General features: G+C 38.9%; 1 protein-coding gene across 2 annotated transcripts; it reads left to right on the plus strand.

The window, feature by feature from the left end:
* The first annotated feature begins 522 nt into the window (after nucleotides 1–522).
* Nucleotides 523–19,558, plus strand: TIAL1 (TIA1 cytotoxic granule-associated RNA binding protein-like 1). Of its 2 annotated transcripts, none has more exons than XM_006879898.1 (12): nucleotides 523–739; nucleotides 7,612–7,708; nucleotides 12,616–12,714; nucleotides 12,944–12,998; nucleotides 13,149–13,236; nucleotides 15,137–15,212; nucleotides 16,467–16,575; nucleotides 17,122–17,217; nucleotides 17,344–17,428; nucleotides 17,632–17,755; nucleotides 18,099–18,238; nucleotides 19,203–19,558. In XM_006879898.1, the coding sequence occupies exons 1-12, from the start codon at nucleotides 708–710 to the stop codon at nucleotides 19,327–19,329; spliced, it is 1,128 nt and encodes a 375-aa protein (XP_006879960.1). In that variant the 5' UTR covers nucleotides 523–707; the 3' UTR covers nucleotides 19,330–19,558. The 2 variants fall into 2 exon arrangements, with proteins under 2 accessions (XP_006879960.1, XP_006879959.1); XM_006879897.1 differs by having other exon boundaries at nucleotides 560–739; nucleotides 12,565–12,714; nucleotides 19,203–19,471.
* Nucleotides 19,559–19,989: the final 431 nt, after the last annotated feature.

The raw sequence follows: 19,989 nt of genomic DNA on the forward strand, positions 1-19,989 counted from the left end.
GGGCCCTCTGGGACTTGTAGTTTCCTCTCGGAGCCGCACTCGCCTCACTTTGTTTCGCTGCCTTTATTCTCTCCCTCAGCTGTCAGCACGCCGACTTCCTGGTCGCCGCACGTCCCCACGTAGGACTACACTACCCAGAAGTCTCCTCTTCGCGGCCCAGCTCCGCGCGGGCGCCGGCCGACCGCCTTCACAATACAGTTCCCAGCAGCCCCCAGGAGAAGGGCTTCCCTCTCTAATGTCCAGGACCTAAATCCCCAGAGCCTTCAGCGTCAGGGAATTGCTCTCTGGGCCTAGTCTCCGCTTGGTCTGGCTGGTACGCCGCAGGCTAGCCCGCCCCCGGCGACGGCCCGTCGTGAGCGGCACTCGGGGTCACCTCGGCGACCCCTCGCCCCTCGCCCCTCGCTCTGCCCGACGCCGGGCCGCGGCAGCCAGGCTGATCGGTGACCTGGCGGGTCGCGCCTGCGCCCTGCCGCGTTTCCTGCCTGGCTGGTGGCGGCGGCCATTTTGTCCATCCTCCTCCTCCTCCTCCTGCTCCTCCCGGTAGGAGCGCCGCGTCCGGAGCGGGCTGGGGGGGAAAAAACCCGAGAGCCTGGTTCGGTGCCTTTTCCTCTGACCCCGGCCGGCACCCCCCTCCCCTTCCTCCCCGCCCCTTCCCCTCCCCGACCCTGCCCTCCCCCTTGTCCCGGGATCACGCTGTCGCACCCACCATGATGGAAGACGACGGGCAGCCCCGGACTCTGTGAGTACCCGAGCGCGGGGGTGCGGGGCGCCGAGAGGCCCGGGGGGCGGCGGAGCGCGGGCGCCGCGGGCCCCGAGTGCATTCCTCGCTCGGGCCCCGGTTCCCCGGGAAGGAAGCCCTCCCTTCCCCCCCGCAGACGCGGCCACTTCCTCGGGTCTGGGGCCGGGCTCGACCTGCTGGGGCGCGCGCCGCCCTCCGCACCCCGGGCCTGGCGCCTGCACGGCGGAGGCTGTCAGGCCCGGGAGGGCGCGGGGGCCCGGAGCTGGCCGGGAGCTGCGGGTCCCCACGGGGCCGGGCCTGGGGGATCGGGGGAGGGGGAGGGGGCCCGCAGCCGCCCCCACCCCCAGGCTGGCGGGAGGAAGGAGCACGCACGCCGCCCGCGGCCGTGTCCAGCGGAGCTCTGCGAGGGACCGCCGGCCGCCGCACGTGCCCCCGCCCACTGTCAGGAGCCCTGGAGGCGCCCCGAGCACCTTGGCTTTCGCGGATGGCCGGGCTGCCCGTCCGCGCACGGGGAGAACACGCCGCCCCTGCCCGCTGCTCCGTGTGCTTCTCGGGGCGCTGCACCCCCATCTCCGTCTCGCTGTCCTGGTTTACCTGGTGGCGCGATCTAATGAATGAAATTCCGCTGCCCGCCTCCTCACTCGCGTTTCCGAGTGAAGTGGTGACTCAGCGTTTGTTCTCCTTGGCGGGCAGTGGGACACCCGCATCCCCCTTTTTTAAGGGGGGAGGGGGAGAGCCTGGTCCAATCGCTAGGGAAACGTGTCGGTCGGGCCTGGAGCTCAGCGCCCGGACCTGGAGCGGGAGCCTGGTGGTGGTGGTGGTTACTTTGTTTCTCTTGCCTTTCCTGCTCCTGTTGTGATCATAGTTCATTTGGCTCTTGTGGTCTGATAGGAAATTACATTTAGAGTAACAAAAAAACCTTCCCAAATTCACTGCAGCCCAGTCCTGATGGACTCAGAGCTGAGCCTCCAGCGGGTTTTCAGAGGTTGTAAATCGCACGGGAGGAGATTGGCCATCCTCCTGCCCAGCTGGGCCATTCAAATCTCCACCCGCTGGGCCACCAGAGCTCCCCTATGGGAGACCAGAGGAATACCTAGGAATCCTCATCCTACACCCCCCCCCCCGAGCTCGGTGGGGCTGTGTATTGATAACGAGTATTTTTCGAGTTAGGGTCCTTTGTCCCCCAACTATTGACTCATTCATTTCTGTTTTTTCTAATGCCTCATTGAAGTATTCAGATAACTTTCTGTTTTGAGAATTTAAGGCCAACTTAAGCACATCAGGTGCTTGAATGGAACACCTGCTAGTAGATTGTTTACATTCCTGTTTGGTGCTTTTTTCCCCATTACCACTTTCCCTTCCCAGAAAGTAGAAAATTGGGACAAATTTCATATTTGTCCCTTAACATCTATCTGTTGAAGCCAAGTCTTGGTATTTAGTTAGTGATGTATGGCTGGGGAAAACAAATTAGTGCTTAGCTGGCATGTATAGTATATTGTATCTAAGAAATTTGAAATGCCATGCCTGCATCATAATAGCATTGTTCTTGGGCATTTCTCTCTTTTAATTTAGGTATATATTTGTTTCTTGAGACAGAAAGTTCCTTGCTTTTGGCATACTAACCAATAAGCTATTTTAACACTTTTCATTCATACCTTTTTCTTTGCATCCACTTTGTTTTCCTTTCCATCAGACCTTTACCAAGTAGGCAAAAAAGCTAACTTTGTCATTTATTTCTTACTTCCAGCTTCTCTAGCCTCCTGTCCTTTGTCTAAAACACAGTTGAATTGTGTTTACAGGTGTCTAAAAATGTGACATGTGTACGTATTTGTTGGGCCTGTCTGTCAGTCGTGTTTACTACCTATGCTGTCTTCCTTTTTTCTCCTTCCACTCTCCTCCTCCTCAGTAATACACTTTAGACAAGAACTGCTACATCCTTCTAGGTCTTAACCCTGCATGCTGCTCTTAGTTCACTGCCTGGGATATAAGAGGTATTCAACAATTACAGAATTTCACAATGCTTATACAGTAATAAGTCTTTTCAAAGATTTGATTGCTTTAAAGTTCTAGGCAGACATTACTATCATACATAGTGCAGTCTATTTTATTTAGTTGTAAACCCTTGAATGTAAAATTTTGAGATAAAAACAAATGTTTCACAATTGGAATTTTTGTTAGCATTAAAGAGAATGTGTAAATGGATTTTTTAATGTGTACATTTTGCATATTTCTCCTAAAGAACTTTTTTGGATACAAGAAATATTAAAGACTTGACATGATTTTAGAGGTTGATACCTAGGATTTAGGATTATGGAGATTCTCCTATATTTTGCATTATGATCAGTAGATTAGGTTTTCAAGGGTCAGTGTCTTTTAAAAATGTTCTTTTAACAAAGCTTATCTTAAACTGTTATCATTAAGATGCCTGTGTGTTACTAGTGAGGTTTTCTCCCTGCAGACACACACAAGCTAAGACATATGGTTGGTTCTATCTTCAGAAAACAATATGGTGTTTATAGCCTAGGTAGGTCTTTAAATATTCATTACCTACACTATTACTAATTTATTTAAATGGTATTTAAATGATATAGAATTGCTTTGATGTTGAGCGTAAAGTTCTGTTTGTCATATAGTTATTTTAAAAAGCTCATTTGGGTGATTGGGTTTTTTTATTCCATCTTACATTTGTTCTGGGTAATATGTATTGGGTAATTTGAAGGAGAGGAATCCTCTAATGGGATCATGCTTTGTGACATTGATAACTGCATGTGGACTCTGGGCACCTGCCACATAGGACACATACTTCATACTTTCGTTGTGTGAACTTTGTAAGTACTGTGTTTTGATCCATAGTATAACTGAATGCTCAGTATGACACAAATAGTGCTCTGTTGTATTTGAGTTTGAGTCATCTTTTAACAGACCAAAATCGGTAGGACTTATGGATCTACCATATTAATCAGTACCATTCTTTAAGACTATTCTTTCATTTTGATAAAGGCTTAATCAACAGAAGGCAATACCCAGTGCTTTAGACCTCAGTCTGAGGATCAGAGAGCTGGAGAAAAAACTTGAAAATCTCATGATAAAGTTGACTCTCTGTGCCATGGATTTAAGGACCCCAGGTGGTACAGTGTTTAAGTGCTCAGCTGCTGACGAGAAGGTTGGGAACCCCAGCCCCTCCTCAGGGAGAAGAGATCTGGCAGTGTGGTTTGTAAAGTATGGTAGCCTTGGATCCCTTCCGGACAGTTCTCTGCTGGCAGGTCCCTATGAATTGGAGTCAACTCTTTGGCATAATGAGTTTGGTTAGTTTTTGGTATGCCATGGGTTTGACAGTAATGTGAGTGTAATTAGGCTCCTTGTTCAACTTATTTATAGTTTGCTTTTGTAAAATGTTGCATGATGTCATTATTGCTCACAGAATTGGTCAGTTGACTTGTACTTTATCTTTCCTCCACATTGCCTTTTCCCTAACATCAAATACTGACAAATGCAGTAAACAGTAGCACTCTATAAAAGGATATTGTTGTAGAATCTCCTGTTATGTAGGATTTTTTTTTTTCAGGAATAAAAGCAAACCTTTTATTTCAGTACAGTTGTAATATTTTTGTAAATGTATTGTTAATTTCAGCCTTGGTAGTGCTTCTCTTTTCGGAGGGAGGACACCAGTCAGTGTTAAAAGATTGTGACTTGTCTTCTGAAAGGCATGATATTCTTAACTTAAAATTCCGCCCTGTTTGACGTGGAAGTAGTTTGGTAATTTGAACTTTTGCCTGCTGTGACACTTGCCAAGTTTCTGGTCTCAAATTGGATTTTAACCCTGATGTTAGCAATCAAAGCATTGGTTTTAGTTTTGAAAGCTTTAGTCCCTATAATTCCTGTTATTAGGAGACAAAATAAGACTTCCAAGGTAGGCCATTTTTTTGTCCTTTTCTTGTTAAACATAATTTGGTATTTCTTCAATGTTTACTATTTGAATTGACTTCACCAATATGAGAATTTAGGCCATTTGTATTATTCAGATAGAAATTGCATATTTAAAACATAATAACTTTATGAAACAAAAATGAAAATAGAATGTGTAAACTTAAGTTTTTAAGGAAAAAACCTTATTTCAGGATATGAAAAAAGATGTTCTTTTTAGGTCAAGTACTAAACATTTTATTTTTGTTAGTATTTAATTTGGTACAGATTAAACAGCAGTATTTAAAGTTCAAAATGTATCTGTTCACTGTTAAGATACATCAGTCAGAGAATTCTGAGTAAAAGAAAAGGCAATCTGAAATTTGGGTAAATTTTTTTTTTTTGTCACCCTGGTAAATTTAAGTGATTGTCCATGTTGTTATACTGTCTTGTAGCTGACCCCTCCAGTTGGTTTTCAGAGGTAGTAGAATATAGGAGAATGTCTTTCAAAGAGTAGCTCGTGGATTCAAACTGTGTGCTTTGGCGACTCAACTCCATACCACTAAGCTGCCAGAGTTCCCGTATTGTATGTGTATGACTTAGAAATTATCTGTCCCATAACTATGAACAGCTAAGTATCAAATCGGCTGTCATCAAATCAAGTCCAACTCAGAGTGACCAGGTTTCCAAGGCTGTAAATCTTTATGGGAAGAGACTAGCCACCTTTTGTTCAAAGAGCAGCTGTTGTATTTGAACCACTGATTTTTTGGTTGGCAACATTAGCATTTCCATCAGAGCTCCTGTGGCAATGATTATGCCTAAGAATCCATATGGGACAGTTCTGCTGTCATGGAGGGTTCAAAGTAGCATGTTACAAGGAAGGCCTTTAGTGTTAAGTTTTGCAGTTAATTTTGCATCTATCTTTTACTGGAGGTCATTGAGACTTCAGAAACTTTAAAACTGGATTTCTGTTATTGTTGGTTTGTGCTTTGAGTCGCTTATTATTATTATTATTACTACTACTACTTATTACCCTATGCATAACTGCTCTGATGAACTATCCTGAGCCAGTCTCATTGTCTCTGGCACACCTATCTACATTACCCCAGTTACTGAGTCAATCCATCTCATCAGGGTCTTCCTCTCCTGTGCTGACCCTCCACCCTTCCAAGCATCATGTCCCTCTCCAAGGTCTGGTCCCTCCTGGCAACATGCCCAAAGTATGTGGATTTTCTGTTAAGTTCCACAAAATTCTAGACATATTAAAATTTAACTCTTGGACATCAGTGTTAGAAATGTAAATTAATGGTCTATCTAAATGTGCTTCTAGAAAATCTTCAAAAAACTATTACTGATTGGAAAGAATTGAAATTAAATCAATTAAATCAAGTTGACAAACAGTAGTAATTAGCTTTTCTTTTTAATAGATATTCATGTTTTTCCTGAACAAATATGCATAAACAATAATACAAATTTTTAACTACTTATATTTTCACTTTGTTAATGACTGTTGTTATGCTACTTCAGTATGTAAAAAAGTCAGTTTTGTTCATTACTCTTGTATTCTTTTAGAAATTTGCTAAGTAGCTCTTCAGGTTAGATAAGCTTAAATCTTAGGAGATAAAGGTCACTTCTTCATTTTCCTTATAGATGAGTTTATTTTATCCCAAATAAATTATCCCATGTATACCAGCTCACAAAGCTTATAAGTTAAAATGGGGCAGTTAGCTGTATATGTGGCCAGCTTGTAATCCTAGATCTTTCCATTGCTTTGGAAAAGGTCTGTCAGTGCGTGGCCCACTGATGCTCAGCTCCACTTAAGTTAAAGAGCAAAGATAGCACGAGGGACCTAAACCAGTACCATCTGAAAGCACTTTTGTATTTATTGTGGCAGCCAGTAGATGCAAAGCTTATTTTGGTCTGTTTTGTTCTCAGCTGTCTTAGAAAAAAGAAACTTATGTCACTTTACTTTTTAGAAGAAATTATGTTAAATTTCATGAATTTTTTGTTTCATTTATTTGGTTGCCCATAACAGATGTAAGTTAGAAAATTTAAAAAGAATCTTTATACACTGAGTATAAGTTTGGCAGTTTACTAAGTGCATGATACAGGATACATGCTAAGCTCATCTCTGGGCTGTGATGTGATAAGTGCTTACCTTTTTTTTTAATTTATATTTCCTCATTTTTATACAAAATATTTTATGATTATGTAACTGTTGTATTTAGGGAAATTGGAATTGCATTGTAGTGGAGGGGGGTGTTATGAAGGCCCATAGTTGAAAATTATACCTGATCCCCCCCGCCCCCCAATTTCTAAAGAAAATTTTGTTTCATTTGTGATCTATTTTGATTTTGAGGCTAAAATTAGTAGAGAATTTTATTATACTAGTATGCTTTCCTAAAACAATCCAATGAAGACATGCCATTGACTACACTCTTGTTGAATTGCAGCAGGGGAAAAGAAAGCTTCCCATCTGTTTGTGTTTTACTCTTAATGGTCTCTGTTCATGTTAGTGTATGTGTTGAGGTCTAAGATTAACTTATATAATTTGATATCTTTATGATCAGCTGTTTTAATGAATCTGTATTTATTATTATGTGATATGCTTGTGTTCCTGATTGTTTTAACTTTTGTCTGACATCCAGAATTAATAGCTGATATGTTAAGAATGATTTAAATTTTTAACACTTAAAATGAGAAAATGACATACAGGATACAATCATTGGCGTATATAAGTTCACGCTGATTTGGTCTTGATAATGTCTTCTGAAATGGTACTTTAGTAGCCTAAGCGCAATAATAGCTACTCTAACTGAAGATTAGTATTAACTCCCATAGAATCAGGTAAAAATTTTGGGAATTAAGGGAAAATTTATTCAAGAAAAGCAGAAGTGAATTTAATGATAATTTAGAATCCGACCTGAAGAAATATGTCTGATTGTTCTGTTTTCCTTTTTCTTGAACAGATATGTAGGAAACCTATCCAGAGATGTTACAGAAGTCCTCATTCTTCAGTTATTTAGTCAGATTGGACCCTGCAAAAGCTGTAAAATGATAACAGAGGTAAGATCTTCCCAATTATGTGTGTTAATTCGTGTGATGATAATGTTTTGAGATACATAAATTTATTAGTTACTTTTAAAAGTCATTTTAAGCCCAGAGTTATTCCAGTGGGAGAGACTGATGCTTGCTGCATGGCTTAGTGCTTTGATTTGGCTAACACACTGTTTAGAAAGGTGTTTATTCAAGAAGCCAGAGTTTCTGTGTTGTTAGTCTCTGATGGCCATTTTTTAAGATATAAAACAAAGAGCCCACTGCTGGTAAGTTGTTTCCAAGTCTCCAGTCCTTTGGGATAGTAGAACTGTTATGTAGACTTTCCAAGGCTGTAAATCTTTATGAAGGCAGACTGCCACGTCTTTCTGCCACAGAGTGAGCGGCTGGTGGTGAGTTCAAACCTACAATTTTTGAAAGAGCAGTCAACTGCTTTAACTACTGCACAACCAGGTTTCCTCTTCATGATACAATTCTCTTCAAATGATTCTGCTTATAAAAAATTGTTTGTGCTTTCTCAGGGTAGTAAAGACTAGATTATAGTATTTCTTACAGGTCCTGTAAAAATGTTGCTAACCTTAAATGTACACTTACAACTTGAGAATTTTGTGTAAAAGAACAGTTGCTAGATTTTGCCGTGTGCAGCACTCCCGATTGCCGTGTGCAGCACTCCCGATCATGTACATTTTAAGTCAATATTAATGGCTAAGCAGGGAGTTCTGGTGGCCTACTGGGTAAGGAGTTGCACCACCAACCCAAAGACACTGTTCAGATCCACCAGCTGCGCCGTGGGAGAAAGATTGGCGTCTCCTCCTGTGACATTTAATGCCCAGAAAACCCACTGGAGGTCAGCTACGAGTCAGTTACGACTCCACAGTGCACAGCAACGACTAAGAGGCTATAAGCATATAAATGTTGTAGGCATTTCTATTTTTAGGTTAACAGTTTTGTTCTCCTCTTTCCAAAGAAAAAATTTCATGGTTTTATGGTTAGGATTATAGCAGTGCCCAAGAACCTGTGTTTTCATTTGTTCTTCCATCTATTTTTGTTTCTTCACCAAAACATTTTTTCAATCTTTGCTTTGTACCAGCACTCGTTAAGTGTAAGGGGTAATGTGATAAAGAAGAAGTTAATTCTAGACAATTCTGTAGAATTTCAGGGTTTAGTCAGAGAGATAGGAGTTTACAGACACTGGTGACATAGTTGAACCAATCCTATGGAAGGAAATATGTCGAGACACTACTGGAGCTCCTAGTGGGATCAGGCACTTTCAAAAAGTTGGGGAAAGTTTTTGTAGGAATCTTAATTTAGTCTGAGACATTAAAATGCAGTAATAAAAATAGACTAGAAAGGCATTTGGGGAAGAAAGGCAGTAGAGAAGAGTTTTGATCCAAGGAGGTTAGTCTGAGATAACATAAGTGCTTATGAGAGAAAAAGGGAAAAACAGAAATTGTAGTATGATGGGTGTTTAGAATGGGATCAGTCCTAGATAGACCAGGAATGAGGCAGGACCCAGAAGCAGGACCAGGTTGTGTTTTAGGCTGAGATTGTAGGAACTTTAAAACTTTTACGGCAGAGGGCTTTTGAGTATCTTTCCCAACAATGAGGGTCATCGTTTTTTTATAGTATATATTTTTCTTTCCTTCCTTCCTTCCTGTCTTTGATCATTCATTCATTTTTTTCATAAATCAAAATTTTACCTTGTGTTGGGTACTACTCCAGGCACTGGGCAAGTAGTTAATAAACAAACACATGATAACTTCAGATAAGGATTAGATGAAGTAGAGTGCTGTGATGGTCATCAGAGGGGTGGTGCTAATACAGGGTAGGTGGTAAGTGGAGATGTCACCTTTCTGAGCTGAGATGTGAATGACAAGATGGAGCCACTTAATGCTAAGAGCTGGCGGCAGAGGGAACAGCAAATACAAAGGCTTCACGTTGGAAATGAGCTTCATGTGTTCCTGGAACCAAAGACCAGGATGGCTGGAAGCTGGTGAGTGATGGAGGGGCACGGTGGGAAAGGAGTCCACAGAGGTAGGCAGAGGGCAGAAGTGCGCAGGGTCCTGCGGGCTGTGGCAGTGGTTCCGATTTTATCCTCATTGAAGTAGCAGGCCACTAGAGGGTTTTAAACAGGAGAGTGGTTTGTATTTTAAAGATTACTCTGGTGGAGAATGACTGGTACATGAAAAACAGACTGTAGAGTACAAGAATTGAGGGAGGAGATCCTACTGAGTTTATTTCACTATCTAGGTAAGAAATTATGAGGGAGTGTCTTTTTTACAATGGTAGCCATAGAAATATAGGTAGATAAGTTGAGACTTTGTTTTGTGAATTTAATGGTAACTTTGTTTTGGGGTGAATTTTGAGAAAGAATTGTCTGTGAAAAGTACGATAAAAAGCATGCAATCAAGAAAGCCTTAAGATTTTTGTTTGCAGATGTATGGATGGTGGTGCTGCTTGCAAATAGAAACAGTGAGAGTTGGGTCCCCTGACCTCAGTCAGAGGGGTGGGCACCAATCACTGTGAAATTTAAGACCTGTTGTGTTACATACATATCGAAATGAGCATTTCATGTAGGCAGTTGGAGACATAATTTGGAGCTCTGTAATAGACATTACTTCTGCAAATAAATGACAGCCTTCCCAGTGGGATTTCAAACCGTGGGGTAAATGACATCACCTGTCATATGGCTAGCGAGGAATAAAGGCACAAGGGTCCGAGTCCTGGAGCTCCTTCTAAAGAGGAACATCTGAAGAGTCTTGCAGTGAGGTAACAGGTAACTCGAGAGGACCTGGGGTTGCTGAGAGAAGAGGAGGGTGGCTGTCACCTGTCTTGATTGCTGCTTAGGAGTCCAGATGAGGACAGAAGGGATCTGTGAGGTGGCAGAGTAGACATCGCTGCAAGCTGGAGTAGTTTTAGGAGAGAATGGGATGTGAGAGAGTTGAAAAGAATCACTTTTTTTTAGAAAAAATTTAATCGATGATTCTTTTAACAGTATTTTTTTAAAAACAAAACACAAAGCCTATGTATTTATCCCACCATTTGAAGGATGGAGGGACTTGAAATTGATTTTCCTAATACATCCATATTCTAAAACTACTTAAACTGTTTTTAAATAGTTGTGAATGCTCACGTTTCCCTGTCTTGACATTTATGGCATTCACAAAAATAAATACCAGCACTAATTGAGGTAACATTCTAGGTATTGGTGAGCAGCAGAAAGCTTCCTCACGTCATAAGCTCAGTACAGAATACCTGGGCATTTTTTCCCAAGGCAAACTTTCAACATTCTTAACAATTGGAATGTGACTAAAAAACCAGTGATGACTAAAATGTGATGAAAAACAGATCTTGTACGTATATTGTTGTAATGTCACTTTTTAGAAGGGCACATCAAGTGGGATCTGGTTTGATGCTGGTTAGATAAATTGTGAAGTCAGTGAGTGAGCAGATTTCTTGTCTAGAGCCTATCAGAGAGGCTCTTGCACAGTTTTTGTTGCTTCTTTGCTTTTATGTTCGTTCTTCAGTGAATATTCCTGGTAAATATACTTGGAAACTTCTCCCATTTTCTTTATCTCTTATGAACTGCATTCACATGGCTTTGACACTAGGATTTTGCATGAGAGCCTATAGTTTTGTTGTCATTATTAATAATAACAACACTTTTTTCCCCTCAAGGAAATGCCTCTGCTTCACCACTGTTGTTTTAGATGTCATATCTTTGATATTTCCTGGGGTGAAAAAGAGTGGTTGAAAAGATCTTTATTTTATCTGGAAGTTTTGTCCCTTGTAAGTCCAACTAGAATTCTACATTCTAAACATTTTCTTAAGACATTTTTTGCATTGAACCATGATGAATCTTTTTAACCTGACCTAAAAAATACATTTGTTATGCAGCTATTCCGTATTCATTGTACATTATAAGAACTCATTTCCAACATGGCTTTCACCTAGTAGTTACTTTCCACAGTCTCTATAAATATCTATTTGCCAACAACTAGCAAGCAAAATGTTAGAATATATGAATAAAGATTTTTCATATTGCTCTTACTCTGTAGAGATAATAGCTATCTTGGAATATTTTATGTAGACAAAGTTTTCAGAAATTCTTTTCTTGATCATTAATCTATTTCTGTGTTCTTGAGAAGAACAAATCTGAAGTATATAGACTATCCAATATCTTAGACCATTTTGGAAGATCAAGAAATTGATTTCAGTAGCTAGTTACAAATCTTAACTTTTCTAGTCTTACTCTTATCTAGAGAAGAAAATATACATAATCCATTTTGTCTTTGTAGCAGTATTATCATCTGTAATACTAATCCTAGTTTTGGTCAAGATTAAAATGGGTCCATTTCTGTATTTTCAAATGGTCATAGAATGCAGTTTATTAAGAATTAGGATTAAGTAGAATTCATGCATTTAAAGAATAATGTTGGGGGAGAAGAGCAGTGGGAAGGTGGTTCTCAAATCTTAAAAATCTGAGCTTGAGGTTTTTTGTTGTTTTTTTTTTTCCCTTGCTTTGTATCTATCATACTTAAGTATCTACATAAGTAGCTGTGAAGTCAACTAAAGCATTATGGACTAATTCACAGGGTTGGTGCCCCCCCCCATTGTTCTATCTTTAGTCATTGACTTGGGCTTCTTTTATATGCCTGAAGTGTCATTATGGTAAGATGTGTTGATTTGACATGGGTAGTCATGGTTTTGTACGGTTCTGTTTGAGTACAGCAGTGACCTGAGGTTTAAGGAAGTCTGGTTTAGCTGTCAATCTTATCTGCAGAATGTTAGGTTTTCATAAGCTTATGCAGTCTCACTGTGTCCACTCCTAGCTGTCAGTAATGTTTTCTCCTGGATTTTCTTCTCAGCAACCCGATAGCAGAAGGGTCAACTCTTCTGTTGGATTTTCTGTTTTGCAGCATACAAGCAATGACCCATATTGCTTTGTGGAATTTTATGAACACAGGGATGCAGCTGCTGCATTAGCGGCTATGAATGGGAGAAAAATTTTGGGAAAGGTAAGATAACAGAGTGATGGCGCTTGTAAAATGGATATGTATATAGTTGCTGTGTAGTTTGTTTTTATTTAATATTCAACGCTAAGTGATAGATTTGATTTATTCAATCTCTCTATGCAGGACTTTCATGGCAAATAACTACTGCTTGAGAAATCATTTAATAAGTATAAGTGTCTTGGCTCAAAATGACATGCTTAATAATTCTATTAAATATAATCTTTATTTTTAGGAGGTCAAAGTAAACTGGGCAACAACACCAAGTAGCCAGAAAAAAGATACTTCCAGTAAGTACGCCTGCTGCGCCCCCCTGGAAGAGTTCTCCGGGAGGACTTGGCAGCGTTCCCAGCCCACATAGGTGCCCCCACCTGTAGTGTTGCCTGAAAAAGGTGCCTCTGGTTTCTTCAGTATTTGATTACCATATGTTTTGGTTTTAGATCACTTCCATGTATTTGTTGGGGATCTGAGTCCAGAAATAACAACAGAAGATATCAAATCAGCATTTGCCCCTTTTGGTAAAATATCGTAAGTATCGTAATCAATACTGTACTCCATAGCATTGGGCAAAATTGTGTAAAGTTAACTTATATTGGAATCTAGATTTTTTTTTTCTTTAGTTCTTTTGGGATTTGTTTGTTTGTTGGTTTTGGTTTAGTTTTTTGAGTAATAGATGTTGTTGAAAATGTTAATGTCATTTCAATGTTTTGGGGTCTTGTTTTCATCTAATTCTGTATATAATATGTTTAAGAAATTTACGTGAATTTGTTATTTTTGAAGTAGATATTTGGGTGTAAAACCTATCAAAGTAGAAAGTCAATATTTTTGAAGTTTGGTGGTTAAAGATAATGAAATAATCAAAAGTAAATGTGATTTATGGTATATTAAACTTTTATAGAAAGAGTTGATAAATGGGGGAGGGAAGTAGGTAAATCCTTGGGTATGTTATGGATAAATTTAGAAATGTTTATGTTTGTTTAATTAGAATGATAATTGTGTTTTATATGTTAGCTACTAGTAAAAAGTACTTTTACAACATTAAAATGTTTCTATGTTTGAATTATACAAGTGAGAGTAATAGATATTTTGTTAGTGATTTTTTTTGTTTTGCTAGTTTAGGGGGAAGTGTGATTTGATTCTTTTTAGTAAACTTTATGCTCAAGTTTCACTGTATGTTACTTGATCAAATATACTAAAAAATTAAGTTATTTACGATTCTACATAATGTTTATTAAAATTTATCTCTGAATAAAACTGATTTATATGCTTAATTCCTGTAAATTTAAATTAAATGTCTTAGTACTACATACAGGAATGTGTTTCAACTAAGAACAACAATTTCTTTCTCTGCACAATTTGTTGTTCTGTGTAGTTAATTAATTAAAAGAAAGATTTAATCTTAATTCTCTATTTTGATGTTTGCTTTGCTTTTTAAATCTCTAACTGTGGTAAGTAGTATTGTTTTAAAAATCAATATAAAAATAATACAGGTTGCTGTTTTCAATCTTTATTTATACCTGAGACCTGCAGTTTTTTTTAAAGTCCAAGTCACAATTAAAAGTAATAGCATTCTGGTTATTTTGCAGAATTGCTCATAAGAATGGACAGGATCTTGAAGGCTAACTGCAAGGAACTGTGCACACTGGAACTCAGTTGTAGATTTTTTTTTCTCATTTCTATTTATTCTTATTATACATTATTTATATTTACATATTTTAGTATTTACATCTTAACAGTCTATATTCAGTGGAGTTCTATATTTCCAATCATTTTAACTTACTCACTAAAATTTCTGTGTAAATTTGTTGTTTTCGTACTGGTGTGCTTAGCATTGTTGTTAGTTTTTTATTCTCCTTTCTTAAATTTCTGAAAATGTCAATTTTTCAAAATTTACAGCTGCCCAAACTCCAAAATGATGGTAGAGAATTGACCAAGAAAAATAAAGAAATCTGTTAACAGGCCATGTATGCCTTTTTAATTCCTATTTTTTCCTCTTTTTCAATTTTTTAATATTTCATATATTTTGTATCACTAGGCAGAAGACATTTAACTATTTAGAGTTTGCATGGTAAAGTAGTTAGCATTGTTACAGTAATTTATAGAATCAATAAGCCTTAGAGGACACTAGCCAATAGAGTTAATAGAAAAGGAAGCTGTTGTTCCTTTTAATCTTCAAATTTGAACATTTAGTTTAGAAAGCACAGGATATTTGATTAGGTTGCATGTTTATTACATGTTTTTGTCCTACTGCTTTTTTCTAACAGGTAAAGAAACATTAGGGAAAGTTCAGGAATGGCTGTAGTTAATTAGGGCTAACTGGAATTTTATTTTTTAAAAAATGCTCACAATACAGTGTGTGTGGTTCCTTTTAGTTTTTATTTTAAGGGTGGCTCTTACTTCCCTCATTTAGCTGTGCTTCTTTCCACAGGGATGCCCGAGTAGTTAAGGACATGGCAACTGGCAAGTCCAAAGGCTATGGTTTTGTATCTTTTTATAACAAACTGGTAAGTCTCTCAACTCTGTAATTTTTCTAATGATAGAATAGCAGACCTGAAACTCTTGAGTATTTGGGGATGTTAACTACAAAGTACAACTTTTATGTAATTGGGTGTGTGTTCATTCGTTTTTCATCTGCTTGAAAATAAGTAACTAGAAAAAATCTAGGCTAACAGCCCTGTAAGAAAGGTGGTAAAAAATTGCATTTATGGAATGGTGAAGGAAGGTGAGAGATGTTAGAAGCAAATCCCCAGACTGGGATAAATGATAATCTGAGAGTTTGGAGAGGAAATACACTTTATTAAGCTGTAAGGTAAAGACCAGGCATTGTAGCTTTAGATTCCTCCTCGCAAAGGCGTGTTTGTCTGTCATTGTACAGCCAGAGCCCTAGTGGCATGGCACCGCAGTTAAGCGCTCAGCTGCTCAAGAACGAAAGGATCCAGAAAGCTGGATCCCACAGCTGCTCCATGGGCAAAAGATGTGACAGTCTGCTTCCACAGAGAGGTCCAGCCGTGGAAACTCCATGAGGAAGTTTAGAGGCCTGTTACCCAGGCCTGTGGGGCCACAAGGGGCTCTCTGTGGTACAGCCAGTAGAGAACAACGTCCTGATGGTCCAGATCCCCCGCTACTCCTTGGGAGAAAGAAAGGTGGACAGTTTGTTCCTGTGATTTAACACCTTCCGAAAACTTGCTGGGTGTCGTGATGGGTCAGAATTGACAGCTTTGGTTTTGGCTAAATATTTCAAATGATAGTAAAAATAGAAGTCTTTGACTTTTAAATGAGTTTGTATTATTTTGTGTTTTAGTCATAATTCATTGCTATTTAGAATGCACTTTTTTGGAGGAGAGGGAATTTAGTATAATATTTATATATCAGAAAAGTTACATTGCAGATTATAAAGAGTTTTAAAAACAACTTTGTTTTGTGATTTTTGTTTTCCTTTTTATTCACATCTGTATATTTGAGAAACTTTAAAAAGAAAAAAATTCCAGTAGTGTGTTTGCTGTTTTTTCTTGCATATTTGAATTGTGATAAATATCCCTCTTCTTGATGGTTAAATATTGCCCTAATATTTTGAAATCTATGGATGAGAATAGCTCTTATGAATCATTGATGCTCATACATCATGGGTTTTTTTTGCAGTATTTTATTTAGTTGGTTGGTTGGTTTTGCTCAATTTATTGCTGAGATTTATGAAATCTGGCAGTGCCAACATTTCATCTGACAGGACTTGTGATTTCTTTCCCCTCTTCCATCTATAGGATGCAGAGAATGCAATCGTGCACATGGGAGGCCAGTGGTTGGGTGGCCGGCAGATCCGCACTAACTGGGCCACTCGGAAACCCCCTGCCCCAAAGAGCACACAAGAAAGTAAGACATGTTTACCCTCTGTGTTAGAATTATGTCACAAAATTGGGTGTTGGTATATTCTTATTAATTTCTTAATTATTTGCATCTTAATAACATTGTAAGACTCATTTCATCTGCAATTTGATTGAAAAAACTTGGCCTCAGTGTTTTTGGAGCTATGAACCATCCAGTTTTATATGTTACAGCATCAAGATGAAAAATGTATTTTCTCTTTCTGTTGAGTCATTTATCCACATACTGTGGTCTTAATGTTGTTATATACTGTCAAGTTGAAACTGACCCATAGCTAATGCTGTAGCGGGTTTTCAGAAGCAGTAAATCATGTGGGAGGAGACTGCCCATCTCTCTCCTGCGGAGCAGCTGTGGATTAGAACTACATGCCCTTAAGTTGACAACACAGCTCCTTAACTAGTAGGCCTCGGCCACTAAAGCTCAAATGAAAATCTCACATTCCGTGTAAACTATCACCAAAAAACATAAAAAAAAAGCTAATTAACAAAATAATAGCTTTATAATACAGCATTTTTGTTTTCTTTCTGCATACAGACAACACTAAACAGTTGCGATTTGAAGATGTAGTAAATCAGTCAAGTCCAAAAAATTGTACTGTCTACTGTGGAGGAATTGCTTCTGGGTTAACAGGTACGGTGTTGCGTTTCTAATCACTTCTTTGGTGTGTCATCACAGTATTTCTGTTAATACTCTGTTAATGTCTCTTGTAGTTCTGCCTAACCTTTAAGCATTTTACTTTATGTTGTTGTTTCTCAGATCAGCTTATGAGACAGACATTCTCACCATTTGGACAAATTATGGAAATAAGAGTTTTTCCAGAGAAGGGCTATTCATTTGTCAGGTAAGATCATTATTACTCATATTTGACCCATTCCTTTCTGTTGATTTGAGCCCAAGGTGGCAGTTTGCTAATATAATTTAGTACATCTTTATAATGTGGAACTTTTAACTATTTGTGTAATGTACTTGTGGCTTTCTGTATTACATAATTGTTAAATTTTTAGAAAAATAAAAGACAAAAACCAAACTATCTTTCTCCCTTAGATTTTCTACTCATGAAAGTGCAGCCCACGCTATCGTGTCGGTGAATGGTACGACGATTGAAGGGCATGTTGTTAAATGCTATTGGGGTAAAGAATCTCCTGATATGACTAAAAATTTTCAACAGGTAATTGAACTTTTCATAGAATATTTTAATGTTTCCACCTTACGTATCTGCATAAAAGCTTTGGAAACTGTAAAATAATTCCAAAGTAAATGATATATATAGCTGTTTTCAGTTGATTTTTATTAATGCTATTTCAAAAGTGATTATTTTTGCGGTATTAACTGAATTTTAATACTTTCTTTTCACAGGTGTCACCACCCCAATAATCTTAGACAATGATAAATAACAGAGTCCTATTCACATAAGGGTGCTTACTTAGTTTTTCTCTTCCTTGTCTCCCACTCATTCTTCAAATACGGTGTTTCTTCCTTGTTCTCTAAAATTATAATTTGCTTTTTCGTAGGTCGACTATAGCCAGTGGGGCCAGTGGAGCCAAGTTTATGGAAACCCACAACAGTATGGACAGTACATGGCAAATGGGTGGCAAGTGCCACCCTATGGAGTGTATGGACAGCCATGGAATCAGCCAGGCTTCGGAGTAGAGTAAGTTGAGTTTTCTAGTACAGAAACAAATACACCCCAGACAAGATTATAAAGAGTGGGCTTTCTAAGGATGATCCTTTTAAATACGTTGAGCTCTTCTGGCATTCTAAGCATTCAAGAAGTAACTTATCCGTCACTTATAAAAAGTGGTTTGTGACATTAAGAAGTTGCTTTTTATTACCTAGTAAAAGCTGAGGTGTAGGTAATATTTGGTGTGCTCTTCTGTTTCTGTAAGCAGTTGATAGATTTTTATTTCTGTTTGTAATATATTAGCTTATTTTTCATGAAAGAAGTTATTTATCTAAAAATTTATTCTAATATAAAGTCACCTTTTGTTGGTAGAATGAGTCGCTCCTTTATACTTTGCTTCAGGCCCATCCAGACCTTTATTTTTGCTGGCTCCTTTTGTGACTTTTAAGCATGAACTTCATCTTAAAATCTCTTACAGATTGGTACACTGTGTATGTAGTAGATTATATATTGAATCATATATCACTTTAAAAAAAATTTATTCTTTTTGTGTGAGTGTCCAGTCAAATCAGATCTGACTGGTACAGGAGGAGATTGCCCCTCCTTCCCCGGCAGAGTATCTGGTGGATTTGAACCCTGCGCCTCTGGGATTGTAGTTGCAGCTCCTTACCGCTAGGCCACCAGAGCTCCCCTCATATATCACTTTTTATAAAGTCAGATTTTAGATACTCTTTAGAAAGTGTTGAAGTGATTATCCTAAAAACAATATAAGACTGCCTTAATTGAGGTTTGCACTGCAGTGCACGCATGCGTGCATGCACACACAGTGTTGTGTGTTGTGGGTGCTCTTTCTGTTTCGTGGAGATTTGTTGGTTTCTAGTTGTCTCTGATTAGGCTTTGATAGATTTTGATGTCAGTGTATTAGTAATTTCTTTTTCTTTTCTACTGTCTTTGCTGAAGTTGTGTTTTGTTTTGTCTTTCCTCTCCTCCCAAGTCAATCACCTTCTGCTGCGTGGATGGGTGGATTTGGTGCTCAGCCTCCCCAAGGACAAGCTCCTCCCCCTGTAATACCTCCTCCTAACCAAGCTGGATATGGAATGGCAAGTTACCAAACACAGTGAGCTGGGACTCTGAGCAAAATTGTAACTCATGATGGGCTTCAGTTCCTTGTGACGCTATGAAGACATGAAAGTAGACACCGGGAAAAAGGAAAATATTTATTTTAAGAATTGAAATGTTTGGAACCTTTAGCACAGCTTTGCTTTGGTGATGGACACATGTCTTCTAGTTCTGCCTTTTTAAGTTTTTGTTCATGATGGATATGAACATGATTTTTCTTTGTGTACAAAAACTAAAATAAAGTCAATAAAGACAATTCTGACTGCAAATTTTGATATAATAGGAGAAATGGGTGATACATTTTGAATCTTAGCTACAACTCCATTTTTACCTTGCTGTTCAGTATTTTAACTCACTGTGTGTTTTTAAAAGAAAAAAAGGGGATGATTTGGAAAAACTGGGAATTACATTTAAGTTCATCATGTTACTCCCTCCCCCCACCATAAGGTGGACCACAGTTGAAGTCAGCAGGAAAAAATGACATTCAGAAGAAATTCGGGATTGTGAAGTCACGGTGAAGGAAATACTTACTTTCTGTATTCCTAAAGAAACTGAAGCAGACTGATAAAGAACATTTGCAACCTTAATAAGGACCAGCCAGCATTGTCAGAGTTCCTTGAGCAAACGTTGGTGGCCCACATTCAAAAATTTTAAAAGGTCAA

The sequence above is a fragment of the Elephantulus edwardii genome, unplaced genomic scaffold (genome assembly GCF_000299155.1).
Source record: "Elephantulus edwardii isolate Elephantulus edwardi_28Jun2011 unplaced genomic scaffold, EleEdw1.0 scaffold00006, whole genome shotgun sequence".
NCBI classification, from domain to species: Eukaryota; Metazoa; Chordata; class Mammalia; order Macroscelidea; family Macroscelididae; genus Elephantulus; species Elephantulus edwardii.

What these genes read in the sequence shown, in the direction of transcription:
- TIAL1 (XM_006879897.1), top strand. Translation starts at nt 708, where the DNA reads ATGATGGAAGACGACGGGCAGCCCCGGACTCT. An exon ending in GCCCCTTTTGGTAAAATATC is followed by an intron (nt 13,237 to 15,136) that starts GTAAGTATCGTA and finishes TTCTTTCCACAG; the next exon opens with GGATGCCCGAGTAGTTAAGG. An exon ending in AATTGCTTCTGGGTTAACAG is followed by an intron (nt 17,218 to 17,343) that starts GTACGGTGTTGC and finishes GTTGTTTCTCAG; the next exon opens with ATCAGCTTATGAGACAGACA.